The sequence below is a fragment of the Notamacropus eugenii genome, chromosome 5 (genome assembly GCF_028372415.1).
Source record: "Notamacropus eugenii isolate mMacEug1 chromosome 5, mMacEug1.pri_v2, whole genome shotgun sequence".
Taxonomy (NCBI): domain Eukaryota; kingdom Metazoa; phylum Chordata; class Mammalia; order Diprotodontia; family Macropodidae; genus Notamacropus; species Notamacropus eugenii.
The window spans coordinates 361,614,198-361,636,243 of NC_092876.1; the positions used below are offsets into that span (position 1 = coordinate 361,614,198).

At 35.5% G+C, this 22,046-nt stretch overlaps 1 protein-coding gene across 16 annotated transcripts in view; it reads right to left on the minus strand.

Moving 5' to 3' along the window:
* Positions 1-22,046, minus strand: part of BBX (BBX high mobility group box domain containing) — a 351,434-nt gene that overhangs the window by 73,821 nt on the left and 255,567 nt on the right. For 14 of the 16 annotated variants that reach the window (XM_072614111.1, XM_072614110.1, XM_072614107.1 and 11 more), the window contains one exon: positions 8,181-8,264. The exons of the other annotated variants lie outside the window; for them this stretch is intronic. In XM_072614111.1, coding sequence (XP_072470212.1) covers positions 8,181-8,264 — 84 coding nt within the window. The remainder of the gene's footprint in view (positions 1-8,180; positions 8,265-22,046) is intronic. 16 annotated transcript variants of the gene reach the window in all.

Below are 22,046 nucleotides of genomic sequence, written 5' to 3' on the forward strand. Positions count from 1 at the left end.
TAATTACAAGGGTCATAATATAGACACATGGGAAGACCAGAGTTATTAATGGCCTAAATTCAGACTATATGGGTTACTGATTAGGGAAAAAAATCATGAGAAACAGGTTGATAATGGTGTTAGGGTTTTCATTAGATTTTCTATTTAGATTTTACTTGCACAATGCATATATTTTTGCCCTCTGAATGTTAAAATTTATCCCCCCAAAATCTTCAAGGTAAAATTTCCTTCATTTGGATTGATAGTTGGTGAATCTGGAATGAGAATACACCTGTGGGCTTTTCATCAATTGCAGCTAAGAAGGCAAATACCATCCTTAACATGTTTGTTAATGTGTCTCACTTGTAGGTAAATGAAAATACTTTCCAACTTTAACAAATGTCCACTTGATAACAAAAGACAAGTCTTGGGTAAACAATGTTCACAATGAATTACAGCCCTCCTGGAAGGGAATCATTCCTTTTTTATACTTCGTCCATTTGATTGTTTCCTGTGGTGATGGCAATAAAGAGAAAGAACGTTAAAAGGGCCATTCAGTCAGAATGAAAAGTCATAGGGGATGGTCTCCAGGAATCTTTCCCGCTGTTTAAATTATATTACAGATATATATAGTATTAAATAATTGATTCTGCTTGATCTTATTATTGGAGGCCTATCAGAGAATAAATATGATGTGTGAATTGTTTTTTTCCTATTCTGTAACATTTTATTTCCCCTAATTCCCAGCTAATTCCCTTAATTCCCACACTATCATGGTGAGACATTTACAATACACTGTGATAAAGAGATATTTAGATGAAATGTCCCACTGGGGGGTTTTCTAACTCCCCCTCCCGTACCCCATGTCAGGCTCTAGAAGCGCTAGGAAGTTCATGTCTAGTTAATATCTAATTATCATTAATTTTGTGCCTATAAAGTACATATGACAGAAGGAAAAAAAAAAACCAAAATTTTTAGCGCCTGGGAGTTTTATCCGGATGGGTGATTTATGTAGTAATGGAAAATGTTTTGGGGTATGAGCAAAGGCTATAATTATAGCAATTCTATGCCAATTTAGAAGGTGCTTGTTATATGAAAGGTAACGGTTACACATTCTCATAGAAGTTTTTTAAAAGACAGTTTAATTGGTGCACATATAGTCAGGTCTTGATTAACTGTGTGTTGAACAAGGCAAGCCCTGGATGAAATTATTATGTGGTTTTCCCTTCCTCTTTCCCCACATTTCCATTTTCTACCCTTCACTCCCCTCTTTCGGCACCTTATCTCTTACAAGTCAACCAGTGCTTTTATATTCTTCTAATTCTTACTATTTTGGGAGAAAGGGTCTGAAAAATCCTATCACACTAGGTCAGAGGTTCTTAATCTTTTTATGTATCATGGATCCCTTTGGTAGTCTGGTGAATTCTGTGGACTTCTCAGAATAATATTTTTAAATACATAAAAATAAAGATGATTAAAATATAATTATAAAAATATTCATTCACTTATTTTTATTAGAGAATATGCTCTTTATTCACTTAAAAAGATACTTAAAAGGATAATTTGGCCCCTGACATATAATGGCATTATTTCATTGCTTTTCAGATCATATATCTTTTTGATGATTTTTTTTTATGCTGTCTCCTGGGCAATTCTCATTTTGTACAATCAGGATATTTAAAAAAAAAAAAAAAAACAAGTGGACCTGAGGTTAAGAACCCCTCATTTTAGCTATCAAAGGCATTACACTGGTTTAACACGTTCTGCATCTATGGGTCATATGTTTAAAAGCAACAACCATAACTGGCAGTGCTTAATTCAAAAGAGTAACCTCTTTTAAGTTAAAGTTCAGACAGTATGGCTGTTAGGTAGGAGACATATGTATATATGTATGTATGTATATATATGTATATATACACATATATACAAATATGTATATATTATGGGTAGTGGAGAAATTCTCTTGGAAGCATAAAATCATAATTACATAACTCCCTAATCTGTTTATAAACAGAGGCATGTAAAGTGTGTATGTGTGTGTGTATGTGTGTGTGTGTGTGTGTGTGTGTGTGTTGGGGTGGAAGGTGGTCCCTACTATCTCCTCATTGGAAAGGTCTATAATCGCCCAAATCCCCTCTCTATGTGCATATGTGCATTAATTAAATTTTCTTCTAAAACCTTCCATGAGAATGTGTAACAGCTACCTTCTATATAACTGACAGCTTCTATAGACATACAATTGCACTAATACCCTAATGCACTAAGACAATTGCGCTTGTTCACATTCCCCAAAACATTTACAAATCACCCATCTTAAGAGTTAAGCTTTACTTTGCTCATTCCTGGACTCAGTCAGTTGATAAACATTTATAAGTTCCCACTATGTGCCAGGCACTATGCTAAGTACTGGAGATACAAAGAAAAGCAAAAGACAGTTCCCACTCTCAAGGAATCACAATCTGTTGAGAGAGACAGCATGTGAACAGCTATGTACAACCAAGAATTACACAGAATAAATTAGAAGTCATCAACACAGGGAAGGCACTAGAATTAATGGGGATCAGAAAAAGCTTCCCATAGAAGGCAGGATATTAACCAAAACTTAGAAAAGCAGGGAAGCCAGGAGGTAAAGATGAGAGAGAGCATTCCGGCATTTATTCCATTACAATGGGAGTGTCAACCTTTGACTGGCACGCTGGGATTTGTAGTACAGAGGGAAGAGTACACATGCCAGTGTTTACTGTAAATAGTTGAAAGACCATCTTATGTGTGGAGAAATGCTCACATTTGAGCTATTTGGCCCTTGAGTTTAGGGTTAGTACCTCAAAGCTGCAGAAACAAATTTAACTTCCAGACAAAAAAAAACTTTCTACCAAATATAAAATGTTCTCTTTGTCACTGAAAGCCTAGAGTCAGGAGGAGTGTCTTGTTTGAGGAAAAGGATAGAGAGTTGTATTATGGCATCAAAGAATACTTGTGGCAAAGTAGTACACAAGTAATAATAATACAATACAAGTAATACAATATACTTATAATAATAATAATACTGATTAATTAATACTTATAATACAAGTCTGTGGCAAGGAGACTGACCAGCAGGCTATCGCAGTAGGATAGGTGTGAGGTGATGAGCCTTCGATCACTCTTGGAATTCGTCTTTCTCCTCTTTGCCACCCTTGAGAAACCTCTGTTCTGAAGCCCTTCTTCTAACTGGTGACTCCTTCCCCAGGGACCACCATTTCAAGAAAGATCCCCACAATGCTTCACCTCTTTCACCCCTGAACTTACTCTCCAAAGACCTCCTCAACCCTAGCTCACATGTCTTTCCCCATTCCCCTTTACAGCCTTCATGTTTTTCCTTTCTTGATTAGAATGGAAGATGGTAGGGTCTGCCTTGACGTTATTCAGCTAGACCCTTCCCATGGACGGAGTGCTGAGCCTGGAGTCAGGAAGGTCTGCGTCGAGAGCTCACTTAAGACACGTACTAGCTGTGTGGACCAGACAGGTACCTTCACTCCTCTCAGCCTAAATTCTGCCATTTCTAAAATTAGGATATTAATAGCATCAGGCTACCCAAGGGCCAAAGGAGAAGCGCGTGTGTGTGTGTGTGTGAAGCACTTTATAAACCTTAAACCTTGAATTCTTTTAAAAATTTTTATTATTTTATTTATTTCTTTATATATTTTATATGTAAATCTATATTTATAAAATAGAAATGTGTAAATATATAGCAAAATACAACACATGAATACATATTTATAAAAATATATTTAAAATTCTTTATATAATTCTTAATATATTTAATTAATATGATAACATAATAAATAGTTTATTAACATCTATTAGTAGTGGTCTGTAGTAGTAGCTGACGTAGTCATAGTAGTAGCAGTAGTATTTCCAGAGTTTAGCACACAGTTAGTGCTTACTAAATGCTCTATTTGTATACATATCCCCACACTAACTTGTGTGTGTGTATACAAATACATCCACACCCACAACTAACTCTTACTGACTAGCCAAAGATCACAGAATTATAGTATTTCATGGCTAGAAGGCTCTTAGAACTCACTTAGTTCAATTCCTTCCTTTTAAAGATGAGGAAATCAGGCTTTTTTAGACTCTAAGAGACTAAAGTGACATAGCCCAAAAACTTTTCCTCTACTACTTTCTAGCAATCATTTTGTAAATTATATAAAGCCTAAATTTTAATTTAATAGACTATACTCTGTTGCCATGCAACATACTTTTGAACCATATCCCTGACTTCTATTCACAGGGTATGCTTAGGGAAGACAGGCTAATCCTAAGAGTAGGTTAAGCAAAAGTCCAGTAGAAAAGATATACACTAGATATATGAAGAAAATATAAGAAAAATGAATTTTATAATATCTAATTCCAAATGAAAATTATTTTTTGTATTAACTAATTTGTTTTGTGGTTTCTCCACATCACCCCTTCCCTTCATTAGTCTGGATAATACACAGACTACTATACAACTGGTATGCAATGATTTTGCTATCGTGTTCAAATCAACCCTCTTATTTTAAGGTACTATATGTAGCTTCCTAAAATTGAGTTTAAGCAGAAGATATTATCATCTGTCACTGTTTCAATGTGGAACTCTCTCCCAGGTAAGCAGAGAGATACTTTCTACTTTAGGAGAAATGGTTTAAGAAGAACCAGGCCAAAAACCATGGATATTACTTGCTATGAAAGGTCGGTGGGGGAGATGGAAGGAAGAAAAGAAGGGATAGGGGTATAGAGAGAAGGAAACAATCAATAATCAACTGATTTATTAGTGAGCCAGCAATCCTCCCTTCCAAGATTCATAGAACAACTGCTTTTGCTACACCGAGCTCATCTAAGAAGCTTCACTAGAAATCAGAGGTGTTTTGGTATGACTCTAATAATGAACCCAGTGTGTCAGGACTGGAGGCAGGAAGACTCAGCTTCCCAAGTTCAAATCTGTCCTAAGACAGAGGCTGTGTGACCCTGGGCAAGTCACTTAACCCTGTTTGCCTCTGTTTTCTCATCAAATGAACTGGAGAAGGAAATGGAAAACCAGTATCTTTGCCAAGAAAACCCCAAAAGAGCTGGACACAACTGAACAAAAACAATAAAGAACCCAATGGTGGTATTGTTTACATGGTATTTAAATTATGCCTGCATGGCATAACCGTTTCAAATGCAATTGTATCAGCTGCTGAATCCCAGGCCAGCATCTAAAACTAAGATAAACACAATGGAGTAGTTATAATGTGCTAAAGAGATCAGGTATGTCAAAGATTAGCTATTACTTATCTTATTGTACATATCCTAGAGTGTTAAAACAATAAAATACAAAGAGAAGCAAATCAGTTCTGTCTTGAAAGGGAAACAAATGATTTTGAAGAACTGGAAGGGGTTGGCTCAGAATCCGCATGAAAAACAAATGACCATTTTGCCAGATGTTTTCTTTCTTTACTTTAAAATTTTTTATTAACACCAAATGGATCACAATAAAGACAAATAAGTGCTACAAAGCTATCCCTCTAGACAGTGAAAATAATGGTCTGTTTTTCATAATGGAAGATTATTACAACATGTTAATTTATTCAGAATTCATCAACCTAATTGTTCTTTATGAGACAATAGAATTATATGATATTTTTTATTACAAGTTTCATAAAGCAACACCCAAACAGCCAAGATAAATGTTGCACCATTAGGAAGTAAGCTTATTATAAACATGCCAGAAAAGTAGCAAATTAATATTTGATATAACTATCCAAAGAGACAGAATAATTTTTTTTTCTGAAGGGTCTGACCTGAACGTGCACAATAGATCACTTTGGTTCATTCCTAGTGTAGAGCACTAACAAAGATATAATGCAGAGTTGTTGTTTTTCCCAGTCAAATGGATGTGGATATTAATAACTTCATTGATTACTTTTTCCTCCAAACCTAAAAAAAGTTTGTGTTTTTTTCTCACAATCTCCATCAATTTGGGATTAGAAACCAATAAAAACATACTTAACTATATGGATGTGTCAAAATTGATTGTTTAGTAGGTCAAATTCCCGACAGCGAGACAGCCATGTCTCTCATCAGACAGCAGTTCCCTTTTTTTCTTCCTCTGTCATTATTTCATGCCTGGACAACTGAAGCAGGTTCCTAGCCAAGGACCAGTTCAAATTCCACCTCCATAAATGAAGAAGTCTTTCCAAGTGTCTTGCTTTCTTTTTCTGCACTGTAACAGCACCTCTTACAGCACTTTTACTATTGTGCTATATTGTTTAGTTGTTAAGTCATATCCAACTCTTTGTGATCCCATCTGAGATTTTCTTTGCAAACATATTGGAGTGGTTTGCCATTTCCTTCTCCAGTAGATTAAAGTTAGGCTAAATGACTTGTTCAGGGTCACACAGCTAGTGAATGAGTGCCTCAGATCTTCCTGACTCCAGACCCAGTGCTCTACCCATTGAGTGACCTAGCTGCCCCCAAGGCAAAAAGAGATTAAGCGACTTGCCCAGGGTCCTATTGCAGCGACTAAGTTTCTCAGGTCTTCCTGACTCCAGGAGTGATACTGCATCCACTGAGCCACCTAGCTGCCTCTATTTTGCTATACAGCAGCTATCTTATATCTTATTCCTCCACAGCTGACCAGTCTGTAGATTTCTTCATAGGGTCATAGACTTAGAGCTGGAACAATGATGAAGCATGCTACTTATTCCTCCTGACAGAGAAATGATAGACCCAGGGAGAAAAAGGAGATACCTGTGTTTTGCTTGGCTATGCATATCTATTACAGGGATTTATTTTCTTTCTCTTTCTCTGTCTCTTTCTCTCTTCTTGTCTTTCTTTTCTCAATGGTAGGGGTGGGTGGGGAGAGAAAATTAATTTTTGTTCATTGAAAAATTAATTAAAAAGATTTAGAGCTGTAAGGGCCCTTGGAGGTTATCTATTCCAGTCTTCTCCTTTTACAGATGTGGGAACTAAGACCCAAAGAGGTTAAGTAATTTGTCCCAAATCACACAAGACCTCGTGCATGATAGTTGCTCACTAAATGTTTATTGAACGGATGTAATCGCTTTCTTCTTTAGGGTTACAAAAAGAAAACATACAAAACATCAACTCCTTCATACTTTGATGATAACATTTAGCAATGAGGACTCAACTAAAACTACAGCTTCTGGGGCAATATCATCTTCATCATCAATGCCTCCGAGTTCCTTTCAATGAATATTTCAGTTTTTTGCTTTTTCCCCTTGTCTCTCTAGTCCAAGGAAATCTGGGTTCCCATGACATCCTATCTAACATTAGTCTAGGATTAAGTCAATAAGTCAAGTCAATAAGCATTTGCAAGGCCCATTATGTGCCAGGCACTGTGCTAAGCCCTAGGGGGCACAAAGAAAGTAAGAAAACAAAACAAAACAAAACATATACCAGACAAACAGGAAGTAATAAAAAAAAGCCCTAGAATTAAGAAGGTTGGGGAGAATTTTCCTGGAGATGGGATTTTACCGGGACTTGAAGGAAGCCAGGAGGTGGAGATCAGGAGAGAGTATTTCTGGGACGGCAGGAAGCCAGAGAAAATGCCCGGAGCCAACATACCAGCAAAAATACCATGATTAAAGTATATCTAAAGGATAGTTGAATGCTTTTAACAGGTCAGATTTGTGGCTGTGTAACCACAAGAATACAGTTCATGAATCACATCATCCAATGCCATCACTGGGAGAAAGCCAACAAATGGGGGGATCCCTTGGCTATCCTGACAATTCATGTTGCCTTCAAAATAAATGAATTACTGATACTTGGGCTATTTTGAGAGTATTCTAAGATTAGTTATTATAAAATGGGAAAAACTCCTCAATGATGATTCGTTCTATTTACACCAAGAGAAACTAGAAACTCCAGACAGGGAATGGTGTTAGGGGAGATATACCACAGATATTAGAATACCATACCTAGAGTTCACTGCCCAGTACTAACCTCCCATCGCAAGTTTTCCTGAGACTAAAAGGTGTTTTATTTGATTCCCCGCAGAACTCTATTATATGATTTAATGACAAAGTGACTACTTCATACACATTAATTTCACAACTACACAGGTGCTTCCCAAGTGATTACATAGTCATAAAGACTTACATGACTTTGTCCATAAAACATACACACACTCACAAAACACCAACTGGAATCCTGAAGAAAAATTACCATACCTCTGCAAACTGAAACAGGGCTGACTCTTCACACTGTTTAGCTGGGGCAGGAGCCTCTGGATGGGATGATGTGTTTGAAGATATCTGAATGAAAATTCAAAAAAGTGTTTATACATAAAGTTGTTTCTTATTCTTATTAGGGACCAAGATTCTAATATTTGTTTCTAGTTAGATTTTTTTTAACTGACAAATACATAACCGGCGTGAAAAAAAATAGTAAGATTCAGTTCATATGATTTGTCATGTTTCATTAAGACAGTCCCATTTAAATATCAAATAAAAATATGGGTAATCTAAGATGACTTTCATTATTATGGTAAATTAAAAACAAAAACAACCCTGCCAACTTCCCATAATACATTTTTAACTGGATATCCCATTAACAGCTAGAGCTAGCATTTATGCAGCTCTTTAGGTTTACAAAGTATTTTACAAATATTATTGTATTTTATTCTCATAATAACCTTGAAATGGATGTGCTATTATTATCTCCATTTTACAGATGAGAAACCTGAGGCACAGAAATTAAATGACTTTTCCGGGGTCACATGGCCAGCAAAGCATCTGAAATGGGATTTGAACTAAGATTTTTCTGACCCAGGTCTGACCCTCAGCTGGTTGCACCAACTACCTACCTGCTCATCCTCCCAGGTTTGCAACAAAAGTCATCTTACCATACAACCCAATCAGGTGACAGATCTTGCCATTTTAACCTTTACAACATCTCAAGCTATCACCCAAATTCAGTGCCCCATCACCTTTCTCCTCTACTATTGGAATGGTCTTCTGATTGATCTCCCTGACTCGAGTCACTTTCCCTTCCATTCCATCCTCCATTCAACTTCCAAAATAACTTTGCTAAAGCACAGGTCTGACCATGTGTACTCTCTGTTCAATAAACACCAGTAGTCCCTTATCATTTCTAGGACCAAATATAAAGTCTTTGTTTAGCATTTAAAGCTCTCCTCAACCTAGATCCGTCCTACCATTTTCAGTCTTTGAACACTTTATTCCCCTCCATGAGCTTTAGAGTTCAGCCATATTGTTTTATTGGACCAGGACACTCCATCTCCAGTCTCTGTGCCCTTAAAGTGGCTGCTCCCTTTTACTCCGATTTTGGAACATTCTCCCTTTTCACCTATGCTTTTTGGAATATCTGGATTCCTTCATGACTCATCCCAAATGTCATCTTCTGTAGAATATTTCTCCTAGTCTCCTACTCATCCTCTAGTATTATTTTCCATTAATATTTCCATCTGTATAGATGTTGTATAAACCTATTTACTTACATGTTATCTACTCCATCAGAATGTAAGTCCATTAAGGGTAGAGAATAATTTTTGCTTTCCTTTGTATCCCATGTTTTTAACCCAGTTCATGACATATGATAAATACATGGTAAATTCTTGTTGATTATTAATGGAAAAAGATGACTAAAAACAAGAAGTCAAGCCAAAAAACGAAAATAAGACCCAAGTTTTTGCTTTGCCTTGTGTTTTTTAAGGCTGTCATTTGTACTGCCTAAAATATCTGCATTTCTTGAAAAAAAATTCTACAGCATAAAGTGGGGGTGACAGACCACAAACATACTCTTCAGGAAGATGAGAGAGAAAAATCTTACAGGAGTCATACAGTCTTTATTAAGTACTTACTATGTCCTGGCACTGTGCTACATGTACAAAGAAAAACAAAAGGCGGTTCTTGTTTGTTCTCAAGGAGATCACAATCTATAACAAGGAACACAATATGCAAAAACTATGTACAAACAAGATATATATGGGATAAATCAGAAATAATCAACAGATGGAAAGTACTAGGATTAAGGATTGGGAAAGGCCAATTAAGGATTGTAGAAGGTCAGATTGTAGCTGGGACTTGAAGCCTGAGAAGAGTCACAGATCTAAATTCTACAGGGCTTTGAACGTTAAACTGAGGATTTTGTATTTGATCCTAGAGGTGATAGAGAGCCACTAAAATTTACTGGTGTTTACTGGACACTGTTGGACCTGAACTTAAGGAAAATCATTGACACTCGAATGGAGGATAGACTGAAGTCAGGAGAGACTTGTGACAGGAAGTCCAACCATCAGGCTATTGAAATAATCCAGGTGTGAGGAGATAAGGGGTCTGCACCGGAGTGTGGTATCAGAAAAGAAGGGATCTTATACTAGAGCTGATGCAAAAGTGAAATCAACTGGCTATAATCACGGATTGGATATGGGAGGGGTGAGAGACAGGGAGGAGTCAAGTTTAACACCTAGCTTGTGAGTCTGGGGGAACTGGAAGGATGGTGGTGCTCTAGTAATATGGAAATTTGGATTAGACATTAAGCTCCTTGAGGGCAAAGACTGACTTCTTTAGGTCTGTTTCCCTAGTGCTTTAACACTATGCCCAGTACTGAAGAGGCACTTAATAAATGTTTGTTGACTGACTGGAAGAGGGGAGGGTTTGTTAAGAAAGATAATGAGTTCAGTTCTGGACATGCCGAACTTAAGTTGTCTAATAGAACATCTAGTTCAAGATGTCTAATCTTTAATAATTTAAACTGCAGCACTGTTATAACTTGACTACATGAATAGTCCAATCTGAGAACAGATGGGAATAGTATCCAAGAGCTTACCACGATGGGAACCAGTTACAAACTGTGGCCCTGAAATTGGCCCTTATTATACAACAAGTATGATAACGAGCCAAGAGAATTAGGATATTAGAATACCCTTAGATTAACAAAATGATCAGCACCCTGTCCTAGGAATGACTTTTTGGGGTAGAAGAAGAACTGCCAAAAAAGATACGAAAGAAGGAAATGTCTGATTCAGCTCACATTGCTTCTTTTCACATCCTTAACAGTCCAGCCAAAGAGGCCTACTTGTTTTTTATTTGTGACTTATTAATCTGTCTCTTATTTCTGCCATTTTACATAGGCTGCCCTGCATACTTGGAAGTATGTCTCTATACCTATCAACATATATCTTAGAATTATTAGCTACTTTCCAGGCTCAACTGAGATGCCACCTTCTACTGGAGACCTTTCTAGACCTACCCTTTGTAAGTATTTTCTTACTTCTCAAACTACCTTGAATTTACTTACTTGTACAAACACCGTATTCATCAGTAAGCTCCTTGTAGGGAGAAACTGGTGTGCTTTTGTTTTTGCCTTTGTATACTCACTACCCAGCACAGTGTCTTTCATATAAAAAGAACTTGATAAATACTGAATGAATGAAAGAATGAATAATTGAACAAGGTCTTGTAGTAAGAGTAAGAGATAAATAAAGAGATAGCCTGAGTGCTACTATAGTATCCATGAAATGTTAAAAGACCAAAAAAAAAAAAAAAAAAAGCCCCTAGCATGTTAGGGAGATCTTCTATGGATTGCTCAAGACTAAAGTCAATATAATAAAAAAGATAATATTACACCTAAATTAATTTACTTATTTAGTGCAATGTCAATAAAGCTACCAAAGAATTACTTTGTAGAAACAGAAAAATAATAACAGGATTCATCTGGAGGAAAAAAAGGTCAAGAATTTTAATTAAAATTATAGATTACTTATGGGAAGGCATGAGTAAGAATTATAGAAGATGAAGTTACTCCTTGAAGAACTCCAAGGAGAAGAGACCTACCATTTCTTTTTTTTCCCATTTTATTTCCAATTTATTTATTTTTAGTGTTCAACATTCCTTGCATAAGTTTTAAATTTTCTCCCCCTGCCTCTCAGCCTCCCTCCCCAGGATGGCATGCAATCTCATATGGGCTCTACACATACAGTCCTATTAAACACATTTTCACATTAGTCATGTTGCACAGAAGAATTATAATGAAGTGGAAAAACCATGAGAAAGAAAAAAACAAAACAAAACAAACAAAAATAAACAGTCTGCTTTGCTCTGCATTCCAACCCCACAGCTTTTTCTCTGGATGAGGATGGCATTTTCTATCATGAGTCTTTTGGAATTGTTTTAGGTCCTTGCACTGCTAAGAACAGTTAAGTCTATCAAAATCAGTCATTGAACACTGTGGCTATTACTCTAACATTGTGTGCTCCTGATTCTGCCCATTTCATTCAGCATCAGTTCATATAAGTCTTTCCAGGATTTTCTGAAATCTGTCTGCTCATCATTTCTTATGGAAAAATAATATTCTCTTACATTTATATACCACAACTTGTTCAGCCATTCCCCAATTGATAGGCATCCCCTCGATTTCCAGTTCTTGGCCACCACAAAAAGAGATGTTATAAATATTTTTATACACAGAGACCTACCATCTCTTAAGGCAGCCTGCTTCACTTTTAGATAATTCTAAATGTCAGGAAATGTTAGCCCTGACACCAAGGCTAAATTTCCCTCTTTGCAATTCTTATCTACTACTTCTGGTTTTACCCTCTGGCATCAGAGTACACATCTAACACCTTTTCCATGTGACATTTCTTCAAATTCTTGAAAAGAGTGGTCATATGTTTTCTGAGTCTTCTCTTTTTCCAGGCTACATAATCTGAGTTCCTTCAATGGATCCTTATTCATTTGACTCATAGTTCTTTACCATCTTGGCTGCTCTCCTCTACAAGATCTGTGGCTTATGTCCTGCATAAAGTGTGACCCTACTTCACTAGAAGGTACTTGCGATGTTTTGTCTGGAGAAGAGCTGTCTTGAGGTAAGACATGATAGCTGTGGCCAAATATTAGATCTCATATTCATCAAAGTAATAATTGACACCCAATGTTCCTTATTTTCACATTTATAACATTTCCACTACAAATACCACAAAGAAAAAAAGAATTTATTCCTTCTCCTAAAAAAACAGAAAAAAACCTTATAATAATTTAGTTTTGGCTGTAAGACAACTTTTTGCCATCTTTTAAATATAAAGGAACTGTTGCCAAGTAAAATAAAAACAAGTCCAAGAAATGAGGTTCAGAGGGCAAATACTAATGTAATCTTCTCTATAACAAGTTCCTTCTGGCTACAGACTAGAAGAATATTTCAGGCAACTGCTCAACAATTGTTTTTGGTGTCTGAAAATGACACTGATAATAGCACTACTCACTATGTGAAATATCTCATAATGAGTAAGATTACCCTTCATAAACAGAGAATTTGAGCAAAACATTGAAATGGACCCCAAAGGCAATAATTAAAAAGTTATCTAAAACAAAGCCAAGGATGAAAGCTAGCATTCAGTAGGATTGCTTGGTGATCAAAGTGCAAAATACTGTAGAAAAAGTGCAGGAAAAGAAATAGCAGAGATATGGAATGACAATGCTAAATTTGTAGATTATTGAGGAAGATGTCATAGAATGTTTTCCATTTCTAATTAATTTATAAAAATACTCAATAAGATTTATCCCAACACTGAACCTCAAGAGACCTTTCTTGCTTACAAAATGTTTTCTGCAGTATACAGATCAGAGCTATTAGAATAAGCAGTGATAAATGCTCAAAATAGTCAGTCCTAATTGACAAGGTAGATGTAAATAAATCATTAAGACTGGATGACATCCAGCCAAATGCTCTGGAGGAACTCAAGAGTAAAATTGTAAAATTGTTAGCCAAAATGTGTAACCTGTCATTATAAACAGCTAATGAGCCAGAGACTGGCCGACTGACAATGTGAATACCAATCCATACAGAAGGGCACCCTTATTAACAAAAAGTTGTACCTCATGTCTAGAAAGGCATAATGGCGGGTAAGACCAATAAATACTCAGGCAAACATAACCTTTGGAGAAAAACCTAGGGAGAAAGCAGTGTGGTTTTGATGAAGAGCATTTATATCTGATTAACTTAATACAATCCTTTGAGGAGTAAACGTGAGTGTGAACAAAGGACAACAAGTATATATAATTTTACTTAATACCTCCAAAAAGAGCCTTTGACAAAGTTCCAAACCAAAGGGTTCATTTTTAAATTGCTGTACATGCAGCTGGGGGTAAATATGGAATTCATGAATAGGGACCTGGTTTAGACAGGAAGAAAATAGGTAGAATGAACCTTTCTGCAGATACAGAAAAATAAACACTGGAGTCCTCTAAGGTTCAGAGTTGGAGCCAATCGTATTGAATATTTTTTATAAGTTATTTAGAAAAAGTGATTTGTAGTTAATCTCCAGATTTAGAGATGACATTCAATTCTCCCAGGAAGAATAATTACAACATTATTATAAATATTATTATTTATATATTATACATATTTATATTATAAATATTAAAACAACCCAAATAAACTACAAGTATATCCCAAAAGGCTATGCGAATAAGAAGAGTGAGAAGAGAGTTTCAAAGTAGACTAATGAAAGATAATGCATTTAGGGGAAAATAATCTAAATTCTGCTTAGTAGATGATGGGTTGTTAAGCTCTCAGCTCTGAACCTATGAAAGAATCTAAATGTTGTTTTAGGTGGTTTGCTACACTGTTGAAAAAATGTCCAACAATTTGAGCATCATTGGGCAGCAGGGCGTGTACTTTGGGGGCAGGGAGTAACTCAAGAACCAAATGTAAAAAAAAAATTCTATGACATTATGTGTAGCTCTATCTATCATATCTTAGAAATGATAAAAGTAGAAAAGATGACGATAATAATAACAAAAGATGTCAATGATAATGACAACAACCATCATAATAATTATAACCACTAATTATATTGTGATTATTATGTGCCAGGAACAGTTCCAAGCATTTTACACATATTATTTCATTGTTTCCTCCTGGGAGGTATGTACTATTACTATCCCAGTTTTACAGTTGTGGAAATTGAGGCAGATTAAGTGACTTGCCCAAGGTCACATAGCTAATAAGTGAGGCTGTATTTGAACTAATGTCTCCCCAGCTCAAGACACAGTGCTCCAAGACACTGCACCAAAAGATGAAGGAATGCAAATAGAATGATACAGGGGACAGGCTGGCAACCAAAAAAACAAAACAAAACAAAGATTGTGGGAAAATGAAGACAGAAAAAACATATACTTGATATCTACAAAAAAATATATGATTATATACATGACAATATACATATGATATAAAAATAAATAAGATGGATTTCATCAGCAAATCTTAGGTTCTTTAAATCTGGATGATCACTTGAAAGTTTAAAACAATACACAGCTAATGAAAGGAAGTATTACCATATATAATGGGTAGTTATATAACTTATTACACCAAAAGCATAAACAAATTTAAGACAGCATATATAAATTTATGGGCAACAATGCTGAATTATAAAGAGAAACGAGGATACTTGTGAATGATGCTTCTCCAAATCCAAATCTTTGCAATGATTTTAGAAAGCAATTTGGAATAATTCAAAGAAAAGTGATAAAAATGCCTAAACCCTTTGACAAAAGATTCTACTACTAAATATATGCCCCAAAGAGGTCAATAATAAAAAAAAAAAATCATAATATACACCAAAATATTTACAGTAGCCCTTTTCAAAGTAGCAAAGAAATGAAAACAAGTATATACCCTTTGATTATAAAATGACTATGGGACATTAACATAATAGAATATCATACTACAATAAATGATAATTATGATGAATACAGAAGTATGGAAGCATTGTATGAACTGATGCAAAGTGAATTAAACAGGAAAATAAACACGACTATAACAATATAAATATAAAAAGTAACAAAACAATTGAAATTGAATACTGTGAAATTATAATGACCAAGCTTGGTCTGAAATAACAGATATGACGAGGTACCTCCCTCCCTTATTTACAGAAATAGAGGACTATGGATGTGGTACACTAGAGATGTTAGACTTTTTTAGACGTAGTGGCTAGTTTTGCTGGACTGTTTCCTTTTTTTTATTCTTTATTACAAAGGATTACTTGTTAGGAGCTGGGCAGGGATACAATGGGAAATGTAGGTGACATAAAAGCAAATTATATCAATTTAAAAAAATTTGCTCAAATGTCGGTTGTTATAACTTAGAAGTATACTTAGCTTTAGTTACACACCTAAAATGAAAGCTGGGCAAAAAGTAATAACACCTAATGCGATTTTTCTTATCTTTGTTATATTTGTGAAAACACAATTTCTCCTAAGAATGTTAAAGTCTCCAAATTACTTTTCCAAAACATTATTCTGGGTGACTGAAATAAGTTAACGAACAAAAAATGATTTTATTTTAAAGCTCAAATTTAAAGTCTCTGTAATTTTCTTGTTCATTAATTCTGAACTTGTAGCATTTGAACTTGCAGAGGTGAGTCTTTGCAATTTGAAATAATGACATCGGACAAAATTCTGAAACATCAGATTTACAGGTACCTGAGGATACCTAAAGTACAGAGAACAGGCAATAAAGGAACATCAAGGGAGTGGAGCTTGGAAATCAAAAGAAGTAACAGGTGACCAAAAATATTCTTGCCTTTAGGGAAGTACAATTATAACACCCTCCTGACTAGGGGGTTGTAATAAATAAGCAGTTAAGTAGTTTGGAGTTTTAAAAAGGACTATTCAAGCACTAAGTAATGTTTTAATTAGAGCAATTAATCATAGTATGGCTAGTATTTACCTAAGGAAAACTTTTTAAGTTGTCACCCAGTTTGATCATTTTCTTTAATTCAACTTACAACTAATAACTTCTCTTCTACTAAAGTATCCAAAGCTTGCTTCTTCTTTCGTGCTGCTTTTTTCCTGACATTTACGGTCGCTAGAATATGAATAAATGCATTCTGGTGGAATCTGCCATCCCTCACAAGAAAAAAAGTAAATTTTGCTATCCTAAAAGCCAATAGGTCTTTTGGGGTTGGGGAACCTGCAGCCTCAAGATCACATGTGGTCCTCTAGGTCCTCAAGTGCAGCTTTTTGACTGAATCCAAACTTCACAGAAGTTCTATAAAACGTGGACTCAGTCAAAAGACTGAGACAGACCCAAGGACAAAGAAGGCCACAGGTTCCCCACCCCCCAGGCCTTTTTTGTTATTGTTTATAGATTTCAGCAAACACTTTGATTCAAAGTTTTTAACTTCCTTCTTTTTATCTTCATTAGTACTACTGTCAGTCATAGGATGGCCTTTTTTCAAATTTTTTTTCAGTTTTTATTTTTTAAGCTGCATCATGATCATTCTCCTGCACTGTTACCCTACTCTTGACACCTCATTATGACAAAGGGGACCTGAAGATTTTAAAAACTATGTTAACAGAATGCAAGTTCTGGCAGGTCCCACCCAATCTGCAAAAGTACCAAAAATGGCCTGGCAAACGATACTCTGTCTTCAGACGACCAGCCTCATTAAACTTAGCTACTGTTTGCCAGTAGGTTGCTGAAGAGGCATTTTTTCTTTGGAGCCACAATAATGAATGAAATTATAAGATGGAAACGGAGTTTGGATGTACATCAAAGGATGAAATACAATACTGATGAAAGCACTTATCTTTTAAAATTATTTTAGAATCATGTTATCAATTGCAATGTCTGGAGGTAAGACTAGTAACTGCTAGCCCTGGTTATGCTCCCAATCCAAAGCAACTATACCACACAGAAGCATTCACCAGGTCTAGCTTCCCCCACCGCTCTTACATGCCCTCATACCTTCCCCCCTAAAAAAAAAAAAAGAAAGAAAACACCACCTCATCCACCATTTCTGACTAAATTTTTTCAGGGGATGTTTTAAGGATAAAATTCTGCCACCACATGGAGCCAGGCTGCCAAGCTATAGCCAGCATTTGAAACTGTAACAGCTACCCATTAATTTAAAAAGAGCACTGACCACCTGTTTCCAGTGATCAGTTCCATTGATTAGTCTCTGGAGCTTTAATTAATTTTCCACTTGTAGTTTAGCTGGCCTAGGCCTGACTTCCTTACTACTGTCCCTTGACTGCCAGGGAACTGACAAGCAAATGTTTCCATAAAACATGCTCAGCTGCTTTCAAAGTATTTGAGGCTAATCACCACCAAAGTGAGAGCCTGCTGGCCTTTAAACAAAGATGCTTGGTTAAACAAGGAACCACACATATCCTGATACTGGTAGTTGGCAAAGGACAGGGAATTCCTTCATCTGAAGGTATTCATGGGCAAAACTGACTTCTATTCAAAGTAGTTTAGAAATAAAAATCAACGCTTCGTAGTCCTGGAAAGAAGTCAAACATGTTTGGTTGCCAAATGCCTTTAAACACACACACATTTACCCACTCACACACTCACTCACATACATTTAATCCATAAGCAAGTTTAAGGCCACATGACAAAATACTAGATTCTTCAAAAAAGTCTTTTCAGAATTTTAAGCTTTAATACCTCACACTGAAGGAATGGCAGAAATGGAATGAAAATAGCATTTTAAAGTAAATTAATTAAAGTTTAGGACAATTATGGGCAGCTAGATATTACAGTGCACAGAATATAGTAGACAGAGGGCTTACAGGCCTCATCACCCAAGTTCAAATCTGGAAATCTGGCCTCAGATGCTTACTAGATATGTGAACCTGGACAAATGCCTTAACGCTGTATGCCTTAGTTTCCTCATGTGTCAAGTGAGCTGGAGAAGGAAATACCAAACCACCCCGAGTATCTTTGCCAAGAAAATCCCAAATGGGGTCATTAAGTCAGACATGACTGAAAAGTAACCAAAAACCCAATTATGTTACAGAGTTATATATAGTGCACTCTTTTTTGTTAAAAAATGGCTTTCATCGAAGCGAGAGATAATCATCCTTATGAGTCAGAACCAAAATTATATAAAAATGAGAATATTCAATTTATTTTCAACAGAATTTGTGGGATATTTTTATCATACCTATAATCTAAGTTTGATGTCTTATCATTTTGAAATAGCACAAGAATGTTATGAAAATCTTATACCTAACTGTGGAGAGCTATCTAAATTAAGACCACACCTTTGAACCTCTGGGATTCGTTAATTTTTTCTTAAATATCCAGGCTATTCTAATGGTAGGAGAGATTATGTCAATTAAAGTAAGTAATCACTAGAGAGAGAGAAACAGGCTGACCAACAAGAAGACCATGAAGGTGGGGACACAAGGGTGGCGAGCAATACCTCAAGTTTCTGAAACACAGAGTTGGGAAATAAGGAAAAAAAGTCCTCTGGGAAGTCAAAATACAACACAGAATCCAAGCGCTTAACTCTTCAAAAAACCCTCTGGCTCTCACTCAGAACTCAAATATTTATACTGTACGGTATCGTGAGGGGAACACTTTGCGTATGAAAAGAAGCTAGACCTGAGTCTAGCTACAACTCTGGGCAAGTTTCTCTGAACCTCAGTTTCCTCATCTGTGTAATAATGGGTTTGGCCAAAATAATCTCTGCAATTCCTTACAGCTCTGTACAGACAAGCCTTGTTTTATTGTACGCTTCATAGCTATTTGTGTTTTTTGGTTTTTTTACAAACTGAAAGTATATAGTAAGCAAGTCTACTAGCATCATTTTTCCAATAGTACATGCTCCCTTCATGTCTGGGTATCACATTTTGGTAATTCTTGCAAAATTTAGTAATTTTGGCAATTCTCTCAATATTTCAAGCTTTTAAATATTCCAACTTTATTATTATTATTATATTTCATTGCATATTATATTTAATATTCAAACATTACATATTATATTATTCCATTTTGTTATTATTATATCCATTATGGTGATCTGTTATCAGCAATCTTTGCTATTACTATTGTAATTGTTTTGAGAAACACAAACCACACCCGTAGAAAAGCAAACTTAATAAATAAACATATGTGTTTTATAAATGTGTGTGTGTTCTGACTGCTCCACCAACTGGCCATTCTCCATTTCTTTCCCTGTACATGGGCCTCCTTGCTCCCTGAGACACAAGAATATTGAAGAATACGCATAAACTTAGCTGATAAAGCTGTGGCAGAGTTTGACAGCACTGACTCCAACTTTCAAAGAAGTTCTATTATAGATAAAATGCTATCTATCAAACAGCACACAACAAAAAAAATCTTTCATGAAATGAAAAGTCAATTGTTGCAGCAAACTTGACTGCTGCCTTATTTTAAGAAATTGCCACGGCCACCCCAAACTTTAGAAACCCCCACCTTGGTCAGACAGCAGCCTCAACTCTCAGGCAAGACCCTCCACTTAGCAAAATGATTACACCTCACTGGGGGCTCAGATAATGGTTAGCACTTTTTTTTTAAGCAATAAAGTATCTTAAATGAAGGTATATATATATATATATAGGGTTTTTTTAGACATAATACTATTGTACATTTAATAGACTACAATACAGTATAAACATAACTTTTACATGTAAAAGTTATGGACTGGAAACCAAAAAATTTGTGTGATTAATTTTATTATCATATTCACTTTATTGCAGTGGTCTAAAACCAAAACCGTTAATATCTCTGAGGTATGATTATCATTTTCTAATTCTGGGATTCTAAACCCTACTATCATGTTTCCTGTTATGAGGAGATGAGATGCAGCAAATTAGAAAAGCAGATTAGGAAGCAATTACCGGTAGTTATACCTAAAGCGATAAGAATGGAAGCTGATAAAGACAGAGGGAAAAGTAGTGACGGGGGGAAAAACCTAAGCAAAGAACTCAAAACATGTAAGTATATAGCCTGAGGCCTTTTACTGTAGGAAAACAGACCAATGTAGTTCAGTAATACAGGAGGAATTACAGTATTACAGAATTATATTTGATACGCTGAATGATTACTCTGATTCATCAGGAAAAGGTTAGATTGTGTTCATCATCATTTGTTAAAGCAGATAGGCAAAATCCTATATATTTTATAAAGATTTCCTTCAAAAATGGATAATTGTTTTTAATTGGTACTTAAAGGAATAAAACATTCAATCATCTAAAAAAGTCACTTAAGTAGATTAGTTCATTCCCCAATGATGATATTTATACGTTATACACACACACACACACACCAAAACAACAACAAATCTGTTTGTATTTAATTTTTGAAGATGACTAACCATTCAAAGCCCGTCATTATTGTAACATAATTAATTTTATCTGGCATGCCTTTTTTTTTTTTTACTGCTTCAAATTCTACTATATACAATATCCTGGATTTAACATGCCAATCTAGAGAAAGCTATGGGACAACAGTATTTTTCATAAAGGACCTTCATCTTTGAGAGATGCTATACCAACTGAGGTTTGGCAGAATCTTAATTCACTGACCTTCCCATGACTACACAAGATTTACTTTTTCTGGAAAGCTATTAAAACAAAAACACTTTATCACACTTGCCACTGCTGCAGTGTAATGCATTTAAAGTATTTTCATCATTTCCTTTTCTTTACGCTTGCACCCAAAAGTAACTTTTACAAGAAAGATATAATTTCTCCCCAAATAACAAAAAATATAGTCTGAAGTTCAATATTCTGATCTCAGAGGTTTATTTTTTCACTATAAAAAAGGATTTCCAACAAAAAAATTGCTGCTCAATAGAAAGAGTGAAAGAAAAAGTACCAAATAAATAAAGTCAAGAAAAAAGGGAAAAAATGCTCAATTTTCTGGAAAGTCTTTGAGGCAGTAACTCAATAGAGCCACTAGGTGGTGCTACATGTTCGAGAAAGAGATCACAAAAGACGGAAGGGATTTTTAAAAGAATCATTTCTTTGAACAAAGTCAGGACTCAAACTGTCGCCCCTTGTCCATTCTCACTTGTCGTAATTTCTAACAAACCAGGAAAACAGACTCTGAAAATGAGGAATGGCAACAAAGTAACTCATCTCCTTAAAACTGGTAATTTATAACATAAAAACAGATATAATAAGGTATATAATATAGATAGATGATAAATATAATAATAAACCAAAGTCATATTAACAAATATTAAGTGCCCATGTTAGAATTCAAGCAATGTATCAGGCATTGTACTAGGAACAAGAAATTTGTTGTTAATGTTT